This window comes from Halichoerus grypus, chromosome 3 (genome assembly GCF_964656455.1).
Source record: "Halichoerus grypus chromosome 3, mHalGry1.hap1.1, whole genome shotgun sequence".
NCBI lineage: Eukaryota > Metazoa > Chordata > Mammalia > Carnivora > Phocidae > Halichoerus > Halichoerus grypus.
In genome coordinates this window covers 157,708,679-157,727,452 of record NC_135714.1, presented here as the reverse complement: position 1 = coordinate 157,727,452, position 18,774 = coordinate 157,708,679, and the positions used below count along the sequence as shown (strand labels likewise).

The window sequence follows — 18,774 nt, the reverse complement described above, 5'->3', positions numbered from 1 at the left end:
CCCAAAGGAGAGGAGAGATTAGAAAGAACAGAAAAAATATTTGAAACGTAATGGCTGAAAATTTTCCAATTTGATAAAATTATAAACTCAAATCTGAAGTTTAAATTCCTAGCACAAGAAACATGAAATAGTATGAAAAGACACATCATTGCTTAGAATCCATGATATATGGCCTGCGAGGACCTAGAGCAAAAGTACCCGTGACATAAAGAACAACAAACTTGAGAGGCAGCAGAACTCTCATTAGAAACTACAAGCCAAAGGACAACGCAGCAGCATTTACTTGGAGCAAAAAACCAAAGCAGTAACAACAACAAAACTTGTCAAACTAGAATTCTATATCCAGTGAAACCACCTTTCAAAATAAAGGTGAAGGTCAGGCTTTTTCAGTCATCTGGAAGCTGAGCAGATTCATTACCATAGTGGGTGAGCATTAGAAGAAATGCTGGAGGAAGTCCTTTAATCAAAAAAAAAAAAAAAAAAAAAGGCCCCCAATGGAAATCTAACAAAGGAATGAAGAGCACTGAAGCTGCTAACCCATGTGGGCAAATGTAACAGATTTTATTATTATTAATCTCTATAACAGATTCTTTAAAGCAAGGATAACAATAGCGTATTGTTTGGTTTATAACATGTCAGTAAGATACATAACAAAAGTAATATGGCATAGAGGCTGAGAGGGGTTCTTAGGCTGTACACAAAATAGTGTGAGTTAAACACGTGTGCTGTAAACCTTAAACACTACAGAATGACAGCAAAAATGTGTGGGATGCACGAAAGCAGGCTTAGAGGGAAATAATTAAAGCCTGTATTTCAGCATAAGAGACATCTCAAATTAATGATCCCAACTTCCATTTTAAGAAACTAATAAAAGGGGGCGCCTGGGTGGCTCAGTCGTTAAGCATCTGCCTTTGGCTCAAGTCATGATCCTGGGGTCCTGGGATCGAGCCCCACATCGGGCTCCCTGCTCAGTGGGAAGCCTGCTTCTCCCTCTCCCACTCCCCCTGCTTGTGTTCCCTCTCTCACTGTCTCTTCCTGTCGAATAAATAAATAAAATCTTAAAAAAACAGAAACCAATAAAAGCAAATTAAAGCCAAAGTAAACAGAAGGAATTAATAAAGATAAATGCAGAAATCAATGAAGTAAAAAATAAAAATAGAGAAAAATCATTGAAATAAAAAAGATGCTTTAGAAAAATAAATGAGTAAACTTCTAATCAGACTATTCAGAGGAAAAAAAGGGGAAATACTCAAATTACCAATATAAGGAATGAAATGTGACTTGACCACATATTCTAACAGGTTTTAGAAGGATAATACAGATAAAAAGATAGTAAGGGTATTATAAAAAACTTAATGCCAATAAATTCAACAACTTGAGTAAACTAGACCCATTCCTTGAAAAACACGAACTACCAAATCTCAGACTAGAAGATATAAATTACCTCATTAGCCCTATATCAACTGAAGAAATTTAAGTTGTAGGTAAAACCTTCCCACAAAGAAAACTGCATGTCCAGATGATTTTGCTAATGAATTCTACCAAAGACTTAAGGAAGACCTAATTTTATGTATACTCTTTCAAACAAATTGGGGAGATGAGAGTAATTCACAGTTCATAAATGCCAGCATTAACCTGAGACCATAGTCAGACATTATAAGAAAACTATCACCTCATGAACATAATACATCATGACCAAGTGAGATTTAACCCAGAGATGCCAAGTTGGTTTAATATCTGAAAAACGATCTATTTATACACCATATTAACAAATTAAGAAAAACCATATGGTCATTTCTGATAAGAACTCTGAGCAAACTGGTGATTAAAGAAAATTTCTTCAAACTGACAAGTTTTATTTATGAAAAACCAACAGCTACCATCATACTGACAATTATGTGGGAAATAAAGATTTGACATCTGCATTTGTATTGCCATTTTCCCTGAAGTTCCCCTGAATAATACTCAAATGTTAGGTTGTCTATTTATTAACGGAATGTTCCATTTACTATAGAATTAGGACATGTGATTTTAAGTAACCCAAAGAGTAAGTTATTAATAGATCATTATGGCTACTTCCATTTAATATTTTATTTGTTGGACTGTAGTTAGTAAACATAGTTTCATTAAAGATTGGTAAATATTATAAAGTATTTTTATATTCAATATCTTTGTTTTGCTTTAACTTTTTTTCTTAATCTTTTACTGATTTCCCATCTCTATGCTTACTACAGTTCCACTTACAAAAAGAAATCCATATTTTCTCTTTGGGTACATTACATGTCCACTGAATTTAAGGATGTCTAATTTCTACTCTTGTTTTTCTTTGTTTAGGAAAACATAGAACCTCTTCAGGTATCATTTGCAGTTCTGAGTCCTCTTAGTAAGTCTTCAATCTCTGAGACTCTTTCAGGTAGTAACTTTTATTTATCTTAAAACCAGATAAGTGTCATTTTCAATATGTATATATATGAAACTAAGCCTTAATTTCCTTTTAAAATTTTATTATAACAATGCATGCTTGGTTTTAAAAACCATATAGAAAAGCTTATAAGAAGTCTCTTGGGGCCCCTGGGTGGCTCAGTTGGTTAAGCGTCTGACTCTTGATTTTGGCTCAGGTCATGATCTCAGGGTGGTGAGATTGAGCCCTGTGCAGGGCCCTGAGCTCAGCAGGGAGTCGGAGCCTGCTTGAGATTCTCTCCCTCTCCTTCTGCCCTTCCCCCTGCTTGTGTGCTCTCTCTCTAAAATATATAAATCTTAAAAAAAAAGGGGGGGTCTCTTGCCCATCCAGGTCTCACACCTTGTAATCACCCACAGTTAACTTCCATAGATGGTACCCCCGTTTTTCAAGTCCCTGCAGACAGTGGAGTTGCCCTCTCAACTCCTGTCAACAGTAGGCTCCTTGTAACAGTTGGCACAACTGAACGATGTGCACCACAAGGGTCATTTTTCAGGGTCCAGAATTGTTCACCAACATTAAGTTGGCCTGTTGTGCACTGGCACTTTTCAAGTCCCTGTCTTCTTTATGATATGAGAAGGCAAGCCAGGATTTGGATGACAAATGTCATGGGAACCATTATTCATGTCTCTCCCTTGACGGAAATCCCTTAGTAGCTTCTCATTGGCTGGAAGACACAAACCAAATTCACTGCTACAGAATCCAAGACCTGGAGTGTGAAGTTAGAGCTAAACCTGGAAGCGTAGTCTGTCACGTTCCAAAGCCCATGGTCTTTTATGCATTATACTGCCTTTCATTTCTACCATTAAAAGTGATCAAATGAAAAAGTTACCTGAATTTTTTAAGTTAAAAAAATTATTTTCATGATCATCTTAATGCCCTTTATTGCAATTTCACTATACAAGATGTAGCTTGGAATAAATGGACATGAGTGAAATATGGTATTTACTATAATGTGATTTCATCTGTTATCTTAGGGTAATACGGTATGCATTCTCCTTGGAATGTGGTGAAAGTTTCTGGGTATTCAGTAAACTTCTGTTTTTGAATCTCAAAATTTATTCTTGGTAGTTAAATTATTTATGTTTAGATATTATATTATGCTAAAAGCAGAGGTGCCTATCCAAAACAGTATCCAGTATATCTGAAAAATGATGGCTCTTACAACTTTTTGTTAGCTACCCTAATTTTGCTTGTGTCTTCTTCATCAGGAACTGATACCTTTAGCTCTTCAAAAAACCATGAGAAAATAGCCTCCCATAAAGTTGGTAGAATAACACGGGCCTCTAACAGAAGAAGTGTAAGTGTTTGTATTTGGCACAATTAAATCTTGCTATAGATTTTTTCTGTTTTTATGACCACAGGATTATGGGTAAAATCTTGATTTGATTAATGTCACTGAGAGCTAACACCTTACCTATGTAGCATATAACCCATGGTAATGCTGTTTTTCTGATTTGATTTTAATTCTGTTAGAAGAAAAATACAATAAAACAAGGTGCTTTCAGAGTTTGTGTTAATGTAGAAGGTAATCTGTTTGGAACATTTATTTGGGATCTATGTGGCTTTATGGATTTTATTGAGGTACACAGTGGAGAAGAGTAGTGTGTAATTGGGGCGCCTGGGTGGCTCAGTCGTTAAGCATCTGCCTTCGGCTCAGGTCATGATCCCAGTGTTCTGGGATCCAGCCCCACATTGGGCTCCATGCTCAGCGGGAAGCCTGCTTCTCCATCTCCCACTCCCCCTGCTTGTGTTCCCTCTCTCGCTGTCTCTCTCTCTGTCAAATAAATAAATAAAATCTGTAAAAAAAAAAAAAAAAAAAGAGTAGTGTGTAATTAACAGAGCCAGAAAATGGCATAATTATATCTTTTTACAAAAGTATTTCCCTTTTTAATTTTTTTCTTAACACTGGGTTTTAACTCTTTTCAGTAGGAACATAACTCCCATTAAATGCATGTCTTTTCCTATTTCATCAAACGAGATAAAATTGGATTTTTGTCTAAATTCATAAATATATAATATACCATTATGGGGCTTTTAGCTGATATTGTTGGGTGATAAACCCAGAATTCACATTTAGATAAATCTAAATGCATGTTTCCACCCATAACTCAACAGGAGTTAGCTCCTAAATTGTAGATGCTTAGTAAATATTTGATAAAGAAATAAATCAACTAATTTTAAACTTTTTTTTTCTTCCTTAAAATAATGGACAGAGTGCATATGCCTCTGGGTCTGTTTAATAAGATCAGAAATTGGTAATTACTCTTCTCCCCCATTCGAGTTTAAGATAGTTAAAGTACTTCTAATGGAATTTGTGAATTAAAAGGAACTGGGATAGAAAATGTAGAAGCAGTGTGGGAAGGAAAATAAATGTGAGAAACATACATCAAGATGCACTTGCTTGTGTTTTATGGTATCCCTCCTTTAAATTTTCTTTATAGCAATTGATCACTTTTGCAGAAGAGAATGTTTGCAACTTACTTAATACAGAAGCTCAGCCTTGTAAAGAAAAGAAAATTACTAGGAGGAAATCTCAGGAAAGGAAGCGCATAGGAGGGGTACTTCCTAAAAAGAATCAGGTAAGTGTGTGTTTAAAGATATAATAAGAGTAGAAGTGGTATATTTCTTTGTTGTATGATTAGGAAAGCATGGAAACAAAATTTTTCTAGTTAACATTAGACCAAGAGTATTAAAAGCATCATAGAATAGAAAGGACCAGAGGCAATTATATACTCAGCTGTAATTACCTGAGAACCATTTTTATATCTTCATTGTATTATGTACATTTAGTGCAGTAAAACATCAGCACTCAAATGTTAAATTCTTACCTTTGAATCAAATCTAACCTCACCCTATGCAAGGAACCCTCTCATTTCTTAGACAAAGGTGAGTGTGCCATCTGCCCCTTGTTTGCCTTCACTTCTACCAGGGGCTAGATCTCTTCCCATATTTGAGGAAGAATTTAGAAACTGGCTCTTCATCTTCCTCGACACTTCAAGGCCTGTGCTGGCTCAGGGGGACTTCACGATCTCTTTATGGATAGCCGATGCACCTTAACTCAGTCACCGGACGTCGGCCACTTCAGTGATCCAGACCTTCCTCTGCCATTCCCCACAGCTTGTTGGTCCCTAAGACCTGCCCACTTTTAATAGTCCACACTTCTGTGTCCCATTCACTGCCCTCAGCTGCCTCTCCAGCCAGCGTTCTCACTCCCTCACATACCTGTTTCAGTACTAACGATATTCTGGCCCCTCTGCGTACCCTCCAGCATTCAGATATCCCGTCATTTCCTGCATTTCCTTGTTCACCCGGAGCTGCCTGATCTGTTTCACCACCTCTTGTCAGTAACGCCCGTTCTCCATCCCTTTCATTCCACTTCACCTCTGGATTAATCCACCCCCACCCCCTCTCCCATCTAATGCTGCTCCTAGGGAGACTCACAGGTGCTCTGATGGCAGTCATAGCTTCAGATAAGACCTGAAGTCTGGTCTCACTTTCCACCTCTTCACTTGAATTGTTTTTCCAAGGTGTTGAGTAACTTAGTGACTAAAAGCTAGTACAGCCTTTGAGGTCTCGTGGTTCCTTGCCACCTCAGCGGCATTTGGCAAAACTGAGAGCATCCCTTTACAGTCTCCGTTAAAGGTTTATTTTTTTTCCACCCAGCCTTAGTCTGTATTACCCAGAGCTCTACTCTTTGCCTTTCTAAATTGTGTATTTTCCGGGTGATATCATAGGCAGCATGGTTGATGTGTCCCAAATCTTTCTGATCTATAAACATGATTAATGGCCTACTAGACTTCTCTTCTCAACCCATCCTACAAGCACCTCAGATATCAACTTTTCCAAAACTAAACTCAATTTTACCCCACCTCCCCCCACCCAAAAAAACAGTAAACTTCTATCCTGTTCCGTGAAACAGAAACTGGCTTAAACATGGCCCAAACATCTGCAAGTCTGCAAAGCCAGAAGAAACTGGAAGTTGTCCTGGTTTAATCCCTCTTTTAGATCACACTCCTTTGAAAGATCCCTTTGCTGAAAAAAAATACACGTAAGTTAAAAAATGTGCATACACCTTTATTATTGCATCAGAAATTGGTTTTCTTCAGACTTTTTAAAAAACACTGCTACAAAGAATGTACATGTACTTTTTGACATAAAATCAATAGCCAGAAAGTTCAAGGAGGATTGAGCATTAAGGTTTGTTCCAACCCCTTCCAGGACCCCATGGAATTAAAATAATTGGTATAATAAAAGACTAGACTCAGAATAGCAATGAGAAGAGGAAGGAAGGGAGCAGGGATATTAAGCAACAGATGACAGCCTTCAGTGACTCCCTGGAAGAAAAAGTGGATGAGGGCACATTGACAGATGAAAGAGGTAGATTTATAGCCCAGGATGTGCTCAGAGGGAGTCAGAGAGGCATTGGGAACCAGCCTGCACACTGCGCGATCCCAGAAGACTCTGGGCCCAGTGTTGGTAAATCCAGTGGAAGATGAGAGTGGGAAGTGGTAATGGAAAACAGAATAACTGAAGTTCTGTATATGAGACAATTTGTACCAGTTGGCACCCCACCCCCGGTCCTGCCATGTTCTCCCATCTCAGAACAGTTGTTATCATGTAGGTGAAAGCCCTCATTCTGGCATTTGGAAAGTCCCATGGTCTTTACAGCTGGCTCTTGCCCTCAAGCAAAGCCTACAGATGAGACTCCCCATTCTGCCCTGCCCCACCCTGCACAGAGTTGCCAGTAGAATTTCCCTGCCAGAAAGAGACGGAGCTGGAAAACAGAGGAAACTCTCAGACCAATTTATCCAGTCTTCTGTAAAATCAGACAACTGAGTAGAAACAAGAGATGAGAGATCAATATTTAAAAGTCGAAAAACTGACCCAAGAAAGAGAGATTATTCTGGGAATGGAAGGAAACTGTATTTAAAAAAAAAAACCTGACATACTCGGATTTAAGAAAATATTATCTGCATAAAACTAAGAGGCTGCTATAAAAAAGGAGCAGAGGGAGAAATATTCATAAATATGTAAAATTTAGTAGTTGGACTAGAGAATAAAGGAAAGTCTCCCAGAAGGTAGAGCAAAAGAGAAACAAGCTAGTAATAAGAGACGTGAAAGTTGAATCTAGGAGACTATGTAGGTCTCTCAGAAAGAACACGAAGATAGAATGAGAGAAATTGTCCAAAGGGGATTTCTAATAGCGGAAGAAAGGTGTCTTCAGGTTCTAAGGGTCTACTGAATGCCTAGTACAATTTAAAAAAAAAAAAAAAAAAAGACCAGGACTTCAGCCTGTCAGCATGAAATTGAACAATAAGGACAACAAGAAAAGTGGACTTTTCCTCCCAGAAACAAGAATCTAAGTAGTATCAAGTTTACCAGCAGCCCAAATGCTGAAAGGTAATTGAACAAGACTTTTAAAGTTTTGAATGAAACTTGATTTCAGCCCAATATTATGAACCCAGCCAAATTCAATTAAGTGTAAAAGAAAAAATAAAGATATTTAGACACTCAGGGACTCTGAAACTTTTTCTTTGGGTATTATTGGAGGAGATACTCTAGCAAACTGAGGAAGTAAGCTTAAGGATTCAGAACACAGTGAATCTAATAATACAGGAGAGAAGTGCAAGGGAAATCTCTGAACATGGTTGTTCAGCCAGCCTTAAAAAGTAGCCAGTCCCAATTTGAGCAAGAGGAAAGGGTGCTCCAGGGATATATGGTCTCTGGAGAGAAAAACAAAAAGACCTATGGTTGAGAAAGTGGGAGGTGTGTCATATAAGAAGAAAAAGAAAGGTAATTATATAAAATATAATAAAAAATAAAAGTCCGTGTATAAAAGTTTTAGAGTAAATACGAAGCAGACCTTAAATGTGATTCCACGCAGTAAAGGAGTGTAAGGAAAAGTATGTTTTCTAGTGCTAGGAGTCACCTACAGGGGGCGCCAGAGGAAAGGAAGATGAGCTTTGTCCTTGGCAGAGCAATGAAAAATGTTTAGAGTCATAATGTAAGTGCTCTTTGTTTTCAACTAAGGGCAAAGCTTTAAGAACTTGATTGTTGTGCACGATGGTCTAAATGTAGCTACTAGGAGAAGATGAAAAGTGGGTAGAGAAGGTGTCAGTGAGGGTGTTAGCATTCGGTATAAGGGGTTAACAGCGCACGTTCTGCAGCCAGACAACCTGGGTTCTAAATTCTGGCTTGACCGCCTCCTACCAGTGGAATGGCAGGCAAGATTCTGGATTTCTCTATTGGTTTTTAAAGAAAGGTAATAACGGTACTTAGTTTATAAGCTTGTTGTGTGCATTAAATGAGTTAATGCTTGTAAAATGCTTAGAACAATGCCTGGCCATAGCAAGCACTACAGCTGTCATTATGGTTATCTTACAGGTCAGGGGTTCAAGATATATTTTAAAAGTTGATGACAAGAAACAAATTTACCTTTTGGCCCAGCAATCTCCTGTCTGGGAATCTGTCTCAGATCCAATGGCAAAAATACAAAAAGGCATAGAACACTTATTTTTTGCAGTACCCGCTGTAATGCAAAAAAACCCAAAAAACTCTATGTCCGTCAGTATAAGACTGGTTGAATAAACTATGGTGTGTTGACAAAGTATCTTGCAGCTGTAGAAAATAGTGGAGAGAATTTCCAGTGATGGGATGATGCCAGGATGTATTTACTGTTAAGTGAGAAAAATAAGGTGTACAATAACGTATATAGTAGGTTTCTTGGTACTGAATTGTGATCCCACCCCCACCCTGCCCCCAAAATACTTCTGCATTGAAGCCCTAACCTCCAGCACCTCAGAATGTGACTATATTTAGAGATAAGGCCTTTGATTGGGTGATCGAGTTAACATGAGGCCGTTGGGATGGTCTCTAGTCTGACTTGTGTCCTTATAAGAGGAAGTTTGGACACAAAAGGAGACCCTAAGTGTGCACACACCCAGGGAGAAGGCCATGTAAAGAGGCAGCAGGAAGGTGGCCATCTGCACACTGAAGAGGGAGGCCTCAGAGGAGACAAGCCTGCCAGCACCTTGATCTTGGACTTCCAGCCCCCAAAACTGTGAGAAAAGAGATTAAGGCTGTGTAACCACCTAGTCTGTGGTGTTTTGTTACGGCAGCCAATATGACAAACGAATATACGGTTTTATCTAAGAAAATAGGGAACATTAAACGTGTGTTTGTGTGTGTCAATGTATGTATATATTCATACACATAAAATCTTTTCATAAAAGTAGGAGAATAAGTCAAAAACAAAAACTGATTACCTCTAGGGAGAGGGGACAGAGGAAGGACTAGGAAGGACTCAAAGCTGGACTTCATTGAGCATGTTTTGTACTTTTGACGTTGAACTGTGTCAGGGTTATACATGACTGTGAAACAAGTCAAAATTATGAAATAGAGAACGGTCCTTAAAAATTGGAAATAAAATGAAACAAATTAATCTGGGTATCAAGTTGGTGACCTAACCTCACAAAGAATTCTTTCAAACCTAGAACTTTCCTTGTGGAAAGCATCCTAAGGACAAGAGTGACTGAAGAGAGAGTGAGCTTAAACAGTATGAAGACTCCTATTGAGAGAGGAGCGCAATCTAGAATAAAGAAAATAAAGGTTTTTGTGGGTTGTTTTTTTTTTTAACCGTCATTAGGAATCCAGACTTTACCATTAGACAAAAAATAAAAATTCAAATTCAGAATTTTGTTAGGCCACATTTGAATTGGAAAATCAGTATGGACTCATGTTTTTTTCCTTTAAAAAGATTTCCTAGCTCTTTCAAGGCTTAGAAGCAGCGAGCACCCCTGGTAGCTAGGTTGCCATTTCTGAATACCATTTTCCAACTAAAACTGATCAAGGTTCCAGAATGAAATGGCTGCTTTCGGGTTTATGAACAGCACATGTAGGAAACGAGCCTGGGTTGGTACCAGTGTGCAGTGAAGGAAGCTTAAGAAACCACTGGGGCCATGGGGAAGGACCTCAAACCATCTCGAAGGGGCTCCACTCACCAAATGTGGGACAGTGTGACTGTCAGAAATAACAATAGCAGGATGCCTGGGTGGCTCAGTCGGTTAAGTGTCTGCTTGCGATCAAGCCCCACGTCAGGCTCCCCTGCTGAGCAGGGAGCCTGCTTCTCCCTCTCCCTCTGCCTCTCCCCGTGCTTGTGCTCTCGCTCTCTCTGTCAAATAAATAAGTAAAATCCTTAAAAAAAAAAAAAAAAAAAGAAAGAAAAGGAATAACAATTGCAGTGGGTTGAAACATATTTCAAATATGAAAAAACACTTCAGTTCATAATAGTTAAAAAATCTTAAAGGTCACCTTAGAAGCTGTCTAGGACACCAACTCAATTTTTGTGAAAACTGGAAAATACGGGAGTTCTGTTTCAGGGAAGCAAATAGTTGATGAGGGAAAGTTATTTATAGGAGAATTTCTGCTAATAAGTAAAAAGGACACGTTCATGGAAGTTGTTGATCATGAAGTAGAAGGCTGATGTGGGAGCCAGAATGGATGGATTGGACTGAACACCTGAGCCCAACCGGTCAATCACAATGTCACAGGGGAGAGAACAGGGTCCTTCCAATGCAATGAGGAAGTCTACAGGCATCCATGAAATGCTCTTTGCAAAAAAAAAAAAAAAAAAAATCAAAGCTGAATCTAATCAAGCCTAGATCTAATGACCAGTTTTAGGAAGTGTAGGGGAGAGAGGAAAATAAAGACACCTTGATTGCAGTCAACCAAATCCAGAGTTTGGCTAATTCTCTGAGACAAGTGCCTCAGTTTACTCATCAAATAAATGGTGAGGGAAAAAAAGCAGAACCATATATTAAAAGATCTGTCAACCAAATAGAATGTGTAAGGACCTTATTGGGATTCTGATTTGAACAGTTATGGGCCAATTAGAGAAATTTGATCTCTGAGGAAATAATAGGGAAAATTGCTGTCTTCGTTCTTTGTGTCTAAGCTGTTTATTTTGAGATCATTTTAGATATTTAGGCTGTTGTAACAAGAATTACGGAGATTTCCCAGGTACCCTCTACCTAGTTTCCCCCAGTGATGACCTGTAAAATTTAGACAATATCACATAGAAAAATGCCAACACAGTCAAGATACAGAACATTTCCATTGCCACAGGAATCTCCTCTTGCCCTTTTGTAGCCCTGCCTACTTCCCACGCCTGTCCCCACCTTAAGTAGCAACCACTAATCTGTTTTCCATTTCTTTCATTTTGTCATTTCTAAATATAAATGTAAATTTATATTTCTAAATATAAATGTTATATAAATGTAATCACACTCTGTGTAACTTCTTGGGACTGGCTTTTTTCACTCAGCGTAAGCCTCTGAAGATTTATCCAGGTTGTTGCATGTATCAGTAGTTAGCTTCTTTTGTGTGTGTGTGTGTGTGTGTGTGTGTGTGTGTGTGTGTTTTTAACTGTCATTAGGAATCCAGACTTTACCATTAGACAAAAAATAAAAATTCAAATTCAGAACCTTGTTAGGCCACATTTGAATTGGAAACATCAGTATGGACTCATGGTTTTTTTCCTTTAAAAGGATTTCCTAGCTCTGTCAAGGCTTAGAAGCAGTGAATGGTATTTGTTGTTATTTAAAAAAGTAATCAATTTGCAATATATACATATATCAAGTCATTACATTATATACCTTAAATTTTATCTGTCAATTATATCTTAATAAAACTGGGGGAAAATGGCATTGTAAAAGGGAAAAATCAACAATAAAATACAATGCCAGGTAATAAAAGGTTTCATTTTATTATGGAATGAAAAAAGGAACTCTGTCTCCTAAGGATACTGCAGGATTTTCACACAAAATGGGGTAATGCCTGGGATTTGCTTTAAAATAATCTGAGGGAAGGGGATTATAAATGAATCCTGATTTCTGTATGTAATTCTTGAAGCTAGAGGATGGGTACCTGGGGTTCAATATACTATTCTACCTGTTGTGTGTTTAAATTTTCTATTATAGAAAGTTAAAAATACAACACTATGGGCCTCTTATTTAGAGAGATGGAGCTAGCTATAAGAACTCAAAGTGGAACCAATAAGTAAACGAGAATTTAGAAGAACAAGAAAGCTGACACATAGCTCTTCTGTGTATGGCTCAACCTTATTTTAACCATTTCACTTATGTTAACTTTAACTAACTTAATACTCGCTGCTATTATCTGTGGTGTGTGCTGGTGTGGTTGCAATTCTACAGAGGAGGAGGAGGAGGTACAGAGAGGTGAAGTAACTTGCCTAAGATCGTAAGGCCGTTAGGTGGTAGAGTCAGGCATCCAGCAGCAGAGGTCGAATGTTCTCTTTTGCATCTCATCGTGGAGCCCAAGTTAAGATTTTTCTCTTGGTTTCCATATCCATTGACCAAGCTGTCGATTCCCCAACTGTTCCATGGAATGTCAACAGCTGTTCCATTAAAAAAAAAAAACAATTTTCATGGAAAAATAGTTAACCCAGCATTTTCCTAGTGTGTATGGAGATTATTTATACTGAGGACTTCTCAGAGAATTTAATGTTAAATGTATATTGTAAATCACCAAGAGGAACATTTATCTTGTACAGTTCTAAAATTATTTTTCCATGGAATGTTTTGTTTTGTTTTTACAGGATATCTATAGATATCTCAAGGAACATACAGTTCTGTGCCATTTTTGTACTCTTCTTGAATATCATCCACTATTTCACATCATTAGTTTCTATGCTTTCACCCAAATGATCTTTCTTAAATGTAAAATCAAATGTTGTCACTCCCTGAATCACCGTGCAATGAACCTTCATTCTTTTCAGACTCATACTCATTGCCTACAAGGGCCTTGCTTGCTTTATGGAGCAGTCTTGAAAGCCCCCTGTAGGCCAGGTACTCATCTCAGTCCATATAGAGTCTATCATGGTTTGTATGTGTTACAGTTACTTGCTGTTAGACTGGGAGCCCTCTAAAGACCACATCCTGTTTGGTTTTTGTTTTCTACCTAGCCAGTTAATACCTGTACATAGTGGTTTCTCAATAAATGTTTGAATGGATTCTATTTTCTGGCAGTTTTAATTGCTAAAAACATGTTCCTTAAGTTGACCTAAAGTCTGGTTCTCTCCAGTATTATCACATTGAATGTGTTTCTTTTTGCTCATAACAGTACAATGTTTGAGTTTCCCTGAAGTCCTTTCCGTGTGAAACTTTTTTTTTTTAACAGTGAACATTAGTTCTCAGTTGCTAACATGGCAGTCAAAACTGAATTTAATACTACATTCTATATATTATTAGAACAGTTTTTATTTTTATAGAAATCTACGTGTTTTCTATCAGTTATTACCAGAACATTGTCCATCATCTTCTACTTGTGCTTGTTAGCCCATCTTATTTTGACCTATTCATTTTAATCTTGATTAAATCATCTGTTGTTGGAAAGCAGCTCAGCTAGCTTTGTGTTATCTTTAACTTTTATGTATACAACTGTTGTTTCTTCTTCCAAACCTATGAGCAGAAGACAGTCTCCCATAGCTTCCAATAGATAGCTCATCCTAGGTTAATCGCAGGTCAGCCTAACTGTATCCTACTTAACAAATATCTTCATGTCTTAAGTCTGTCAACTCTACAGCATCTACTCTATCTTTCACTCACCCAGAACTTACTTTGGCAAATGTTTTGTGGAAATGTAGACCATTGATTACCATAGCATCTGTAAATTGAGTTCTGCTTCATAGTCTGTTTGACTTTGTGTAAGCTACCCAGCCCCCCACGCCTGACTCAGAATTTCTAAAATTTTAAATGGCCTAACTGGTCTCAGGTTTTTTGGTAAGAATTAAAGGGTCAAAATTGTATATGGTGTGACATCTTTCCCAATTACGGCATTTTAATACATTTCACAGGCTTTAAAAAGTTGCAGGAAGAAGAAAGCAAAGGGAAAGAAGAGCATTCAGAAGTCTTTATACGGGGAAAGAGACCTTGCTTCGAAGAAGCCGCTCCTCAGTCCTATCCCCGAGCTGCCTGAGCTCTCCGAGATAATGCCTCCCACTCCAGGCACCGGCAGGCTGTGTTCAGGTACCCTGCTCTTGTCCTGTTGCTGTTTTATCTTCTCTGCCACTTTCTTGCTGCTGCACCCTCTTTTCCCTTTTTCCCATTCACTGTTAAAGAGCATACAAATAAAAATAGCAACCTTCCCTCATATTACCATGAGAATTTTAAGTTAAGGAAGCAATAGTTCGTAACTTTTACCCTCTTCAGAATCTGATAGGAGCTCTGGACCCTCTCCCCAGAGAAACTAAGACACAAGAGAGTGCATATAGTTTTAGGGGAAATAATTTCCTTCCATCCTTTTTTCTTTTTAAAGCATTTTAATGTTTTTTATAGTATTCTGCTCAAATGAATTCTGTGTAGTGTTACGGTGCATCATGAAGAGTAAACAAGGTGATGGCTCAGTAATAGATAAATCTTTTATAATTAAGGACCAAAAAAAAAAAAAATACTTGCCCCATGATGTTTCAGTAGAGTTGGCACTGCTAAGCATCTACTAGAAATAACATTTATAAATTGAACTGGATTACTTTGAAACAGTTTTGTTGGAAAGCAAAGATTAAGTCAGTTGACATACTGGTTAGATAAAAATTGGAATTGCTTCTGTTTTATAATGGCTGAGATTTAAAATTCACTAAAATCATGCTGAAATTAATAACAGTATGTATTCATTTGGTGTGTTCATTTTGTATAGAATAATTTTAAAAATAGGCGTTTTTGTCAGTCATCAGAGATTTAGAGCCTGCATTCCATTTGTAACATATCTGTAGAATTTATAATAGATCCAAGGATGAATAAGGTATATGCCACCCTAGACTCTTGGCTTCTACCTACTTCTCAACTTCCGGAAAGCACAGAGTTTAAACAAACCCCTGCTAGCCCATCATCACACCCAAGCCGCCCCAGCCCCTGGGCTCCTTCTCCAGTCTCTTTATGTGCTTGTCTTGGGGCGGGGGGTTGGCCACACCGCCTCTTTTTAATCTGGCCTAATGCTGCGTATCCTTGAAGATTTAGCTGTGCTGGCTGCTTTTCCAGGAAAAGTCTTTGTTCGCATTACACCTTTACCATCAATTTTGTAATGTGCCGTCTACCTCCCTTCCCTGCAAACTGCAGTCCCCTTGAGACTGAAAACTAAGTCTTCATTATATCTCCAGTTCCTGACCGGAGTTTTTCCAGAGATGTTTAAACAATGACTATTAGTATATGTTTTCCATCTTGCATCTTACTAGAGAATTTCTTTTTAAAAATACCTGAAGGATTTTGTATCTTATCACCAGTGGTATCATCTGTTATAAGGGTTTAAAGCAAAATCTTGCTTCCCTCCTTTTCCATTTTTCCCTGTCCCTTTTTGTCTCTCTTCCTCCCTCTATCCCTGTCCCCTACCTTTCTTCTCTAGCATGTCATTTTCATGAAAAATACATAAACATCGATTTTTAAAGTTGTATAAAGAGCCCGACTGACATATTAGTTGGTTGCCACTGAGTGGACCCTATGCTAACCTCTGCCTTACGTGACCTGATATCAAGTACCCGAATCATGAAATAATGGAGAGAGTGTGTGCACGCACACACGTGGGAGCTGGAGGAGGAGGGGCAGAGAGCGAAGAAGAGGAAGAGAATCTCCAGCAGACTTCCTGCTGAGTGTGGAGCCTGACCTGGGACTCCATCCCACAACCCTAAGATCATGACCTAAGCTGAAACCAAGAGTTGGAGACTTAACCGACTGAGCCACCCAGGCACCCCATTTTTTAAAAAATTTATTTTAAGATGTATTTATTTAAGGCTATGTTACATAGCTTTAAAACGTTGATGATGTTTCGTTCACCTGTGTGATGTGACGCAGTGTGTCAAAACCACAGGACAGCCTCCACATGGCATGTCTTCCTGGAGTCTGACTTTCAGTCAGATTGAGGTGGAAGGGGAAGACTTCTAGAATGTTGAAACAAACATAGCTTCGTTTGAGAGTACAGTGCTGTTTAAATCATATTAAAATTTTTAACACAGGACATAAGACCTAAGTGTGTTCAAAAATACCCTTTTGGCTAAATCCTCAGATCCCCCAGAATTCCAAGTTTTCTTTCCTCTATTTCTGGAGAAACATAGCTAGAAAATTTGCAGAAGCACAGTGGTGCCCATTTTCAGTAATTCGTTTTTCGGGAAATGGGAAAAGTGGCTGCCTCATGCTAATTGACCTTGTAGTGTGGAAAGTACATTAGAATAGAGGAAGCAATTTGAGATACACTTCTCAGTTTCATGGTCTGAGATTATGTACTTTATTCACTCATGTATTAAATACGTATTTTCTTAACCTGGGCTTGGGGGAGAACTAAAAAAAGGAAGAGCAGGATGACAGATGGTGGCAAGTACAGCATAGCATTTGTAAGTCTTGTGAGTTTTGAAAGCCTAAAACATAGAATACGCTATGGCACCTGTTTGATTTGTCGACCTTTATTTCCATTGTTACTTTTTAGTGAGATTTAAACTTATTTCCATGCCCTTAGATGATTTCAACTCCAACGGTGAACTTGAAGAAGCAAAGCTTCCTAAAAGAAAGACTCTTTTGCCCTACAACCCAGAAGATTTGCAGATGAATCAAGGTTTTAATAAATACGATCTGTCTGCATTCTGCAGCTCTTACATGAAAAGTTCCTTGTCGCTTATTAACGCTACTTTAGATCAAGATTTAAATATGAGTGCCGTAGCAACTAATGAACATAAAACTATTCTAAAAGCTGAGATTAAGTCGGAAGGTGAAAATGGACTGAGAGCTGGCCCTGAGAGTGAAAGCAGTCATGTTTCTTGTGCTCCTGTGACCACAGAGCCCCTGGCATCAGATGATGCAGAATCCAGTGCTATCCTGCCGTCCCGGGAATTGGCTGCTGCCGGTCAAAATGTGGAAAACCTTTTTCAAATCTTTAAGATTTCAGAAGATGTAAACATAAAGTGTGAAAAACAGGATGACTTTTTAATAGCTACCAGAGGAAAATTGCAGCCCATGCCCTTAACGTCTGACTTACAAAATGAAGAGGTGTTAAGTGACAACGTAAAAGAAAGTAAAAGTCCGAATGCAGGTTTGGGAAGAAACTCCATAGAAGGTCAAAGTAGCACTGGTGTGAGTGGTGGAAAAAAGACGCATAGAAGACGCTCTACGTGTTATTCCGACGGCCAGAGTTTATATTTGGAGAAAAATGGAAATCACAAACCTCCCTACATAGTGAGCAGCTCTCTAGAAATTGGTTTAGAAAATTCTGAACTGTATAAAGATTTATCGGCCTCCATAGAGCAAACCTTCCAGAGAACAAATAGCGAAACAAAAGTAAGACGTAGCACAAGGCTGCGGAAAGATTTGGAAGATGAAGGGCTTGTATGGATTTCACTTCCATTTCCTTCCACGTCCTGCACTTCCCAAAGAATGAAAAGGAGAACAATATGTACAGTTGACAGCAGAGGATTTGAAAGCCTGTCCCTCTCTCAAGAAACTGTGTCTTCTGGACAGAAACCGAGTCTGTCACTCCCCGTATCAGGTAAAGAAAACAAGGAGGGCTTTGCTGCCGGTTTTTCCCGTTTACCTGGGAAGAGGAGGAAGAGCCTCTGTACATCTACACTCGCAAATCCGAAAGATACAACTCAGTCCAAGTGCTACAAAAGAAGAACCTCTCTCAGCCAGAAGGGAGAGAGCTCTCTAAAGGACTTCGAAAGAGTGGGACATGTCTGGGAACTAAAGCAGTAACTGACATTTCCTATGGAGCATGTGACCGCAGAGAAGGTAACCATCCGTGCTTAAAAGATCCTTTCATTCTGCTTCTCATCCTTTGTTCAACTTCGGCGTTTTAAAAGTTTCAAATAAAATCATTTGAGTTGAACCTATTTTTATGTAGAAATAAGTGAATTTCTTCATTCAAAGGGGAAACGTTCTATTAAAAATGTTCTTCTCTCCCCAAATAGTACATATTTACTGAAGCTTTCACATTAGTACATGTTTACTGAAGCTTTAGAGTCTCTTGTAAAAAACATCAACCATCTTTTAGGATTGACTCATTCTGTCTGCAGGAGAAGAGTTTAAACAATAAAATGATAGAATTAATGTAATTTTACAAAAATTGAAGGTAATACAAGGTTAAACACTGTTAGAAAAATGAGAAAAGATGTGTTTTAAAATGCTGCCCCCCCAAAAAAACTGGTTATAAATGTTAACAGGAAAGATGGAAATCATTAGACTTTTTGGTTTAAAGTTGAGAAGCTTTAATGATTTGCTTTGTCTCAAATGAAAATTGTATAATAATAGGTTACAATCACA

The 18,774-nt window shown here is 38.3% G+C and overlaps 1 protein-coding gene across 2 annotated transcripts in view; it reads left to right on the top strand.

The window, feature by feature from the left end:
• Positions 1 to 18,344, top strand: part of CDCA2 (cell division cycle associated 2) — a 46,754-nt gene extending 28,410 nt beyond the window's left edge. For both annotated transcript variants that reach the window (XM_078069496.1, XM_078069497.1), the window contains exons 11-15: positions 2,335 to 2,413; positions 3,670 to 3,758; positions 4,903 to 5,040; positions 14,334 to 14,505; positions 16,979 to 18,344. In XM_078069496.1, coding sequence (XP_077925622.1) covers positions 2,335 to 2,413; positions 3,670 to 3,758; positions 4,903 to 5,040; positions 14,334 to 14,505; positions 16,979 to 18,207 — 1,707 coding nt within the window. In that variant the 3' untranslated portion in view covers positions 18,208 to 18,344. The remainder of the gene's footprint in view (positions 1 to 2,334; positions 2,414 to 3,669; positions 3,759 to 4,902; positions 5,041 to 14,333; positions 14,506 to 16,978) is intronic.
• The last annotated feature ends 430 nt before the right edge of the window (positions 18,345 to 18,774 follow it).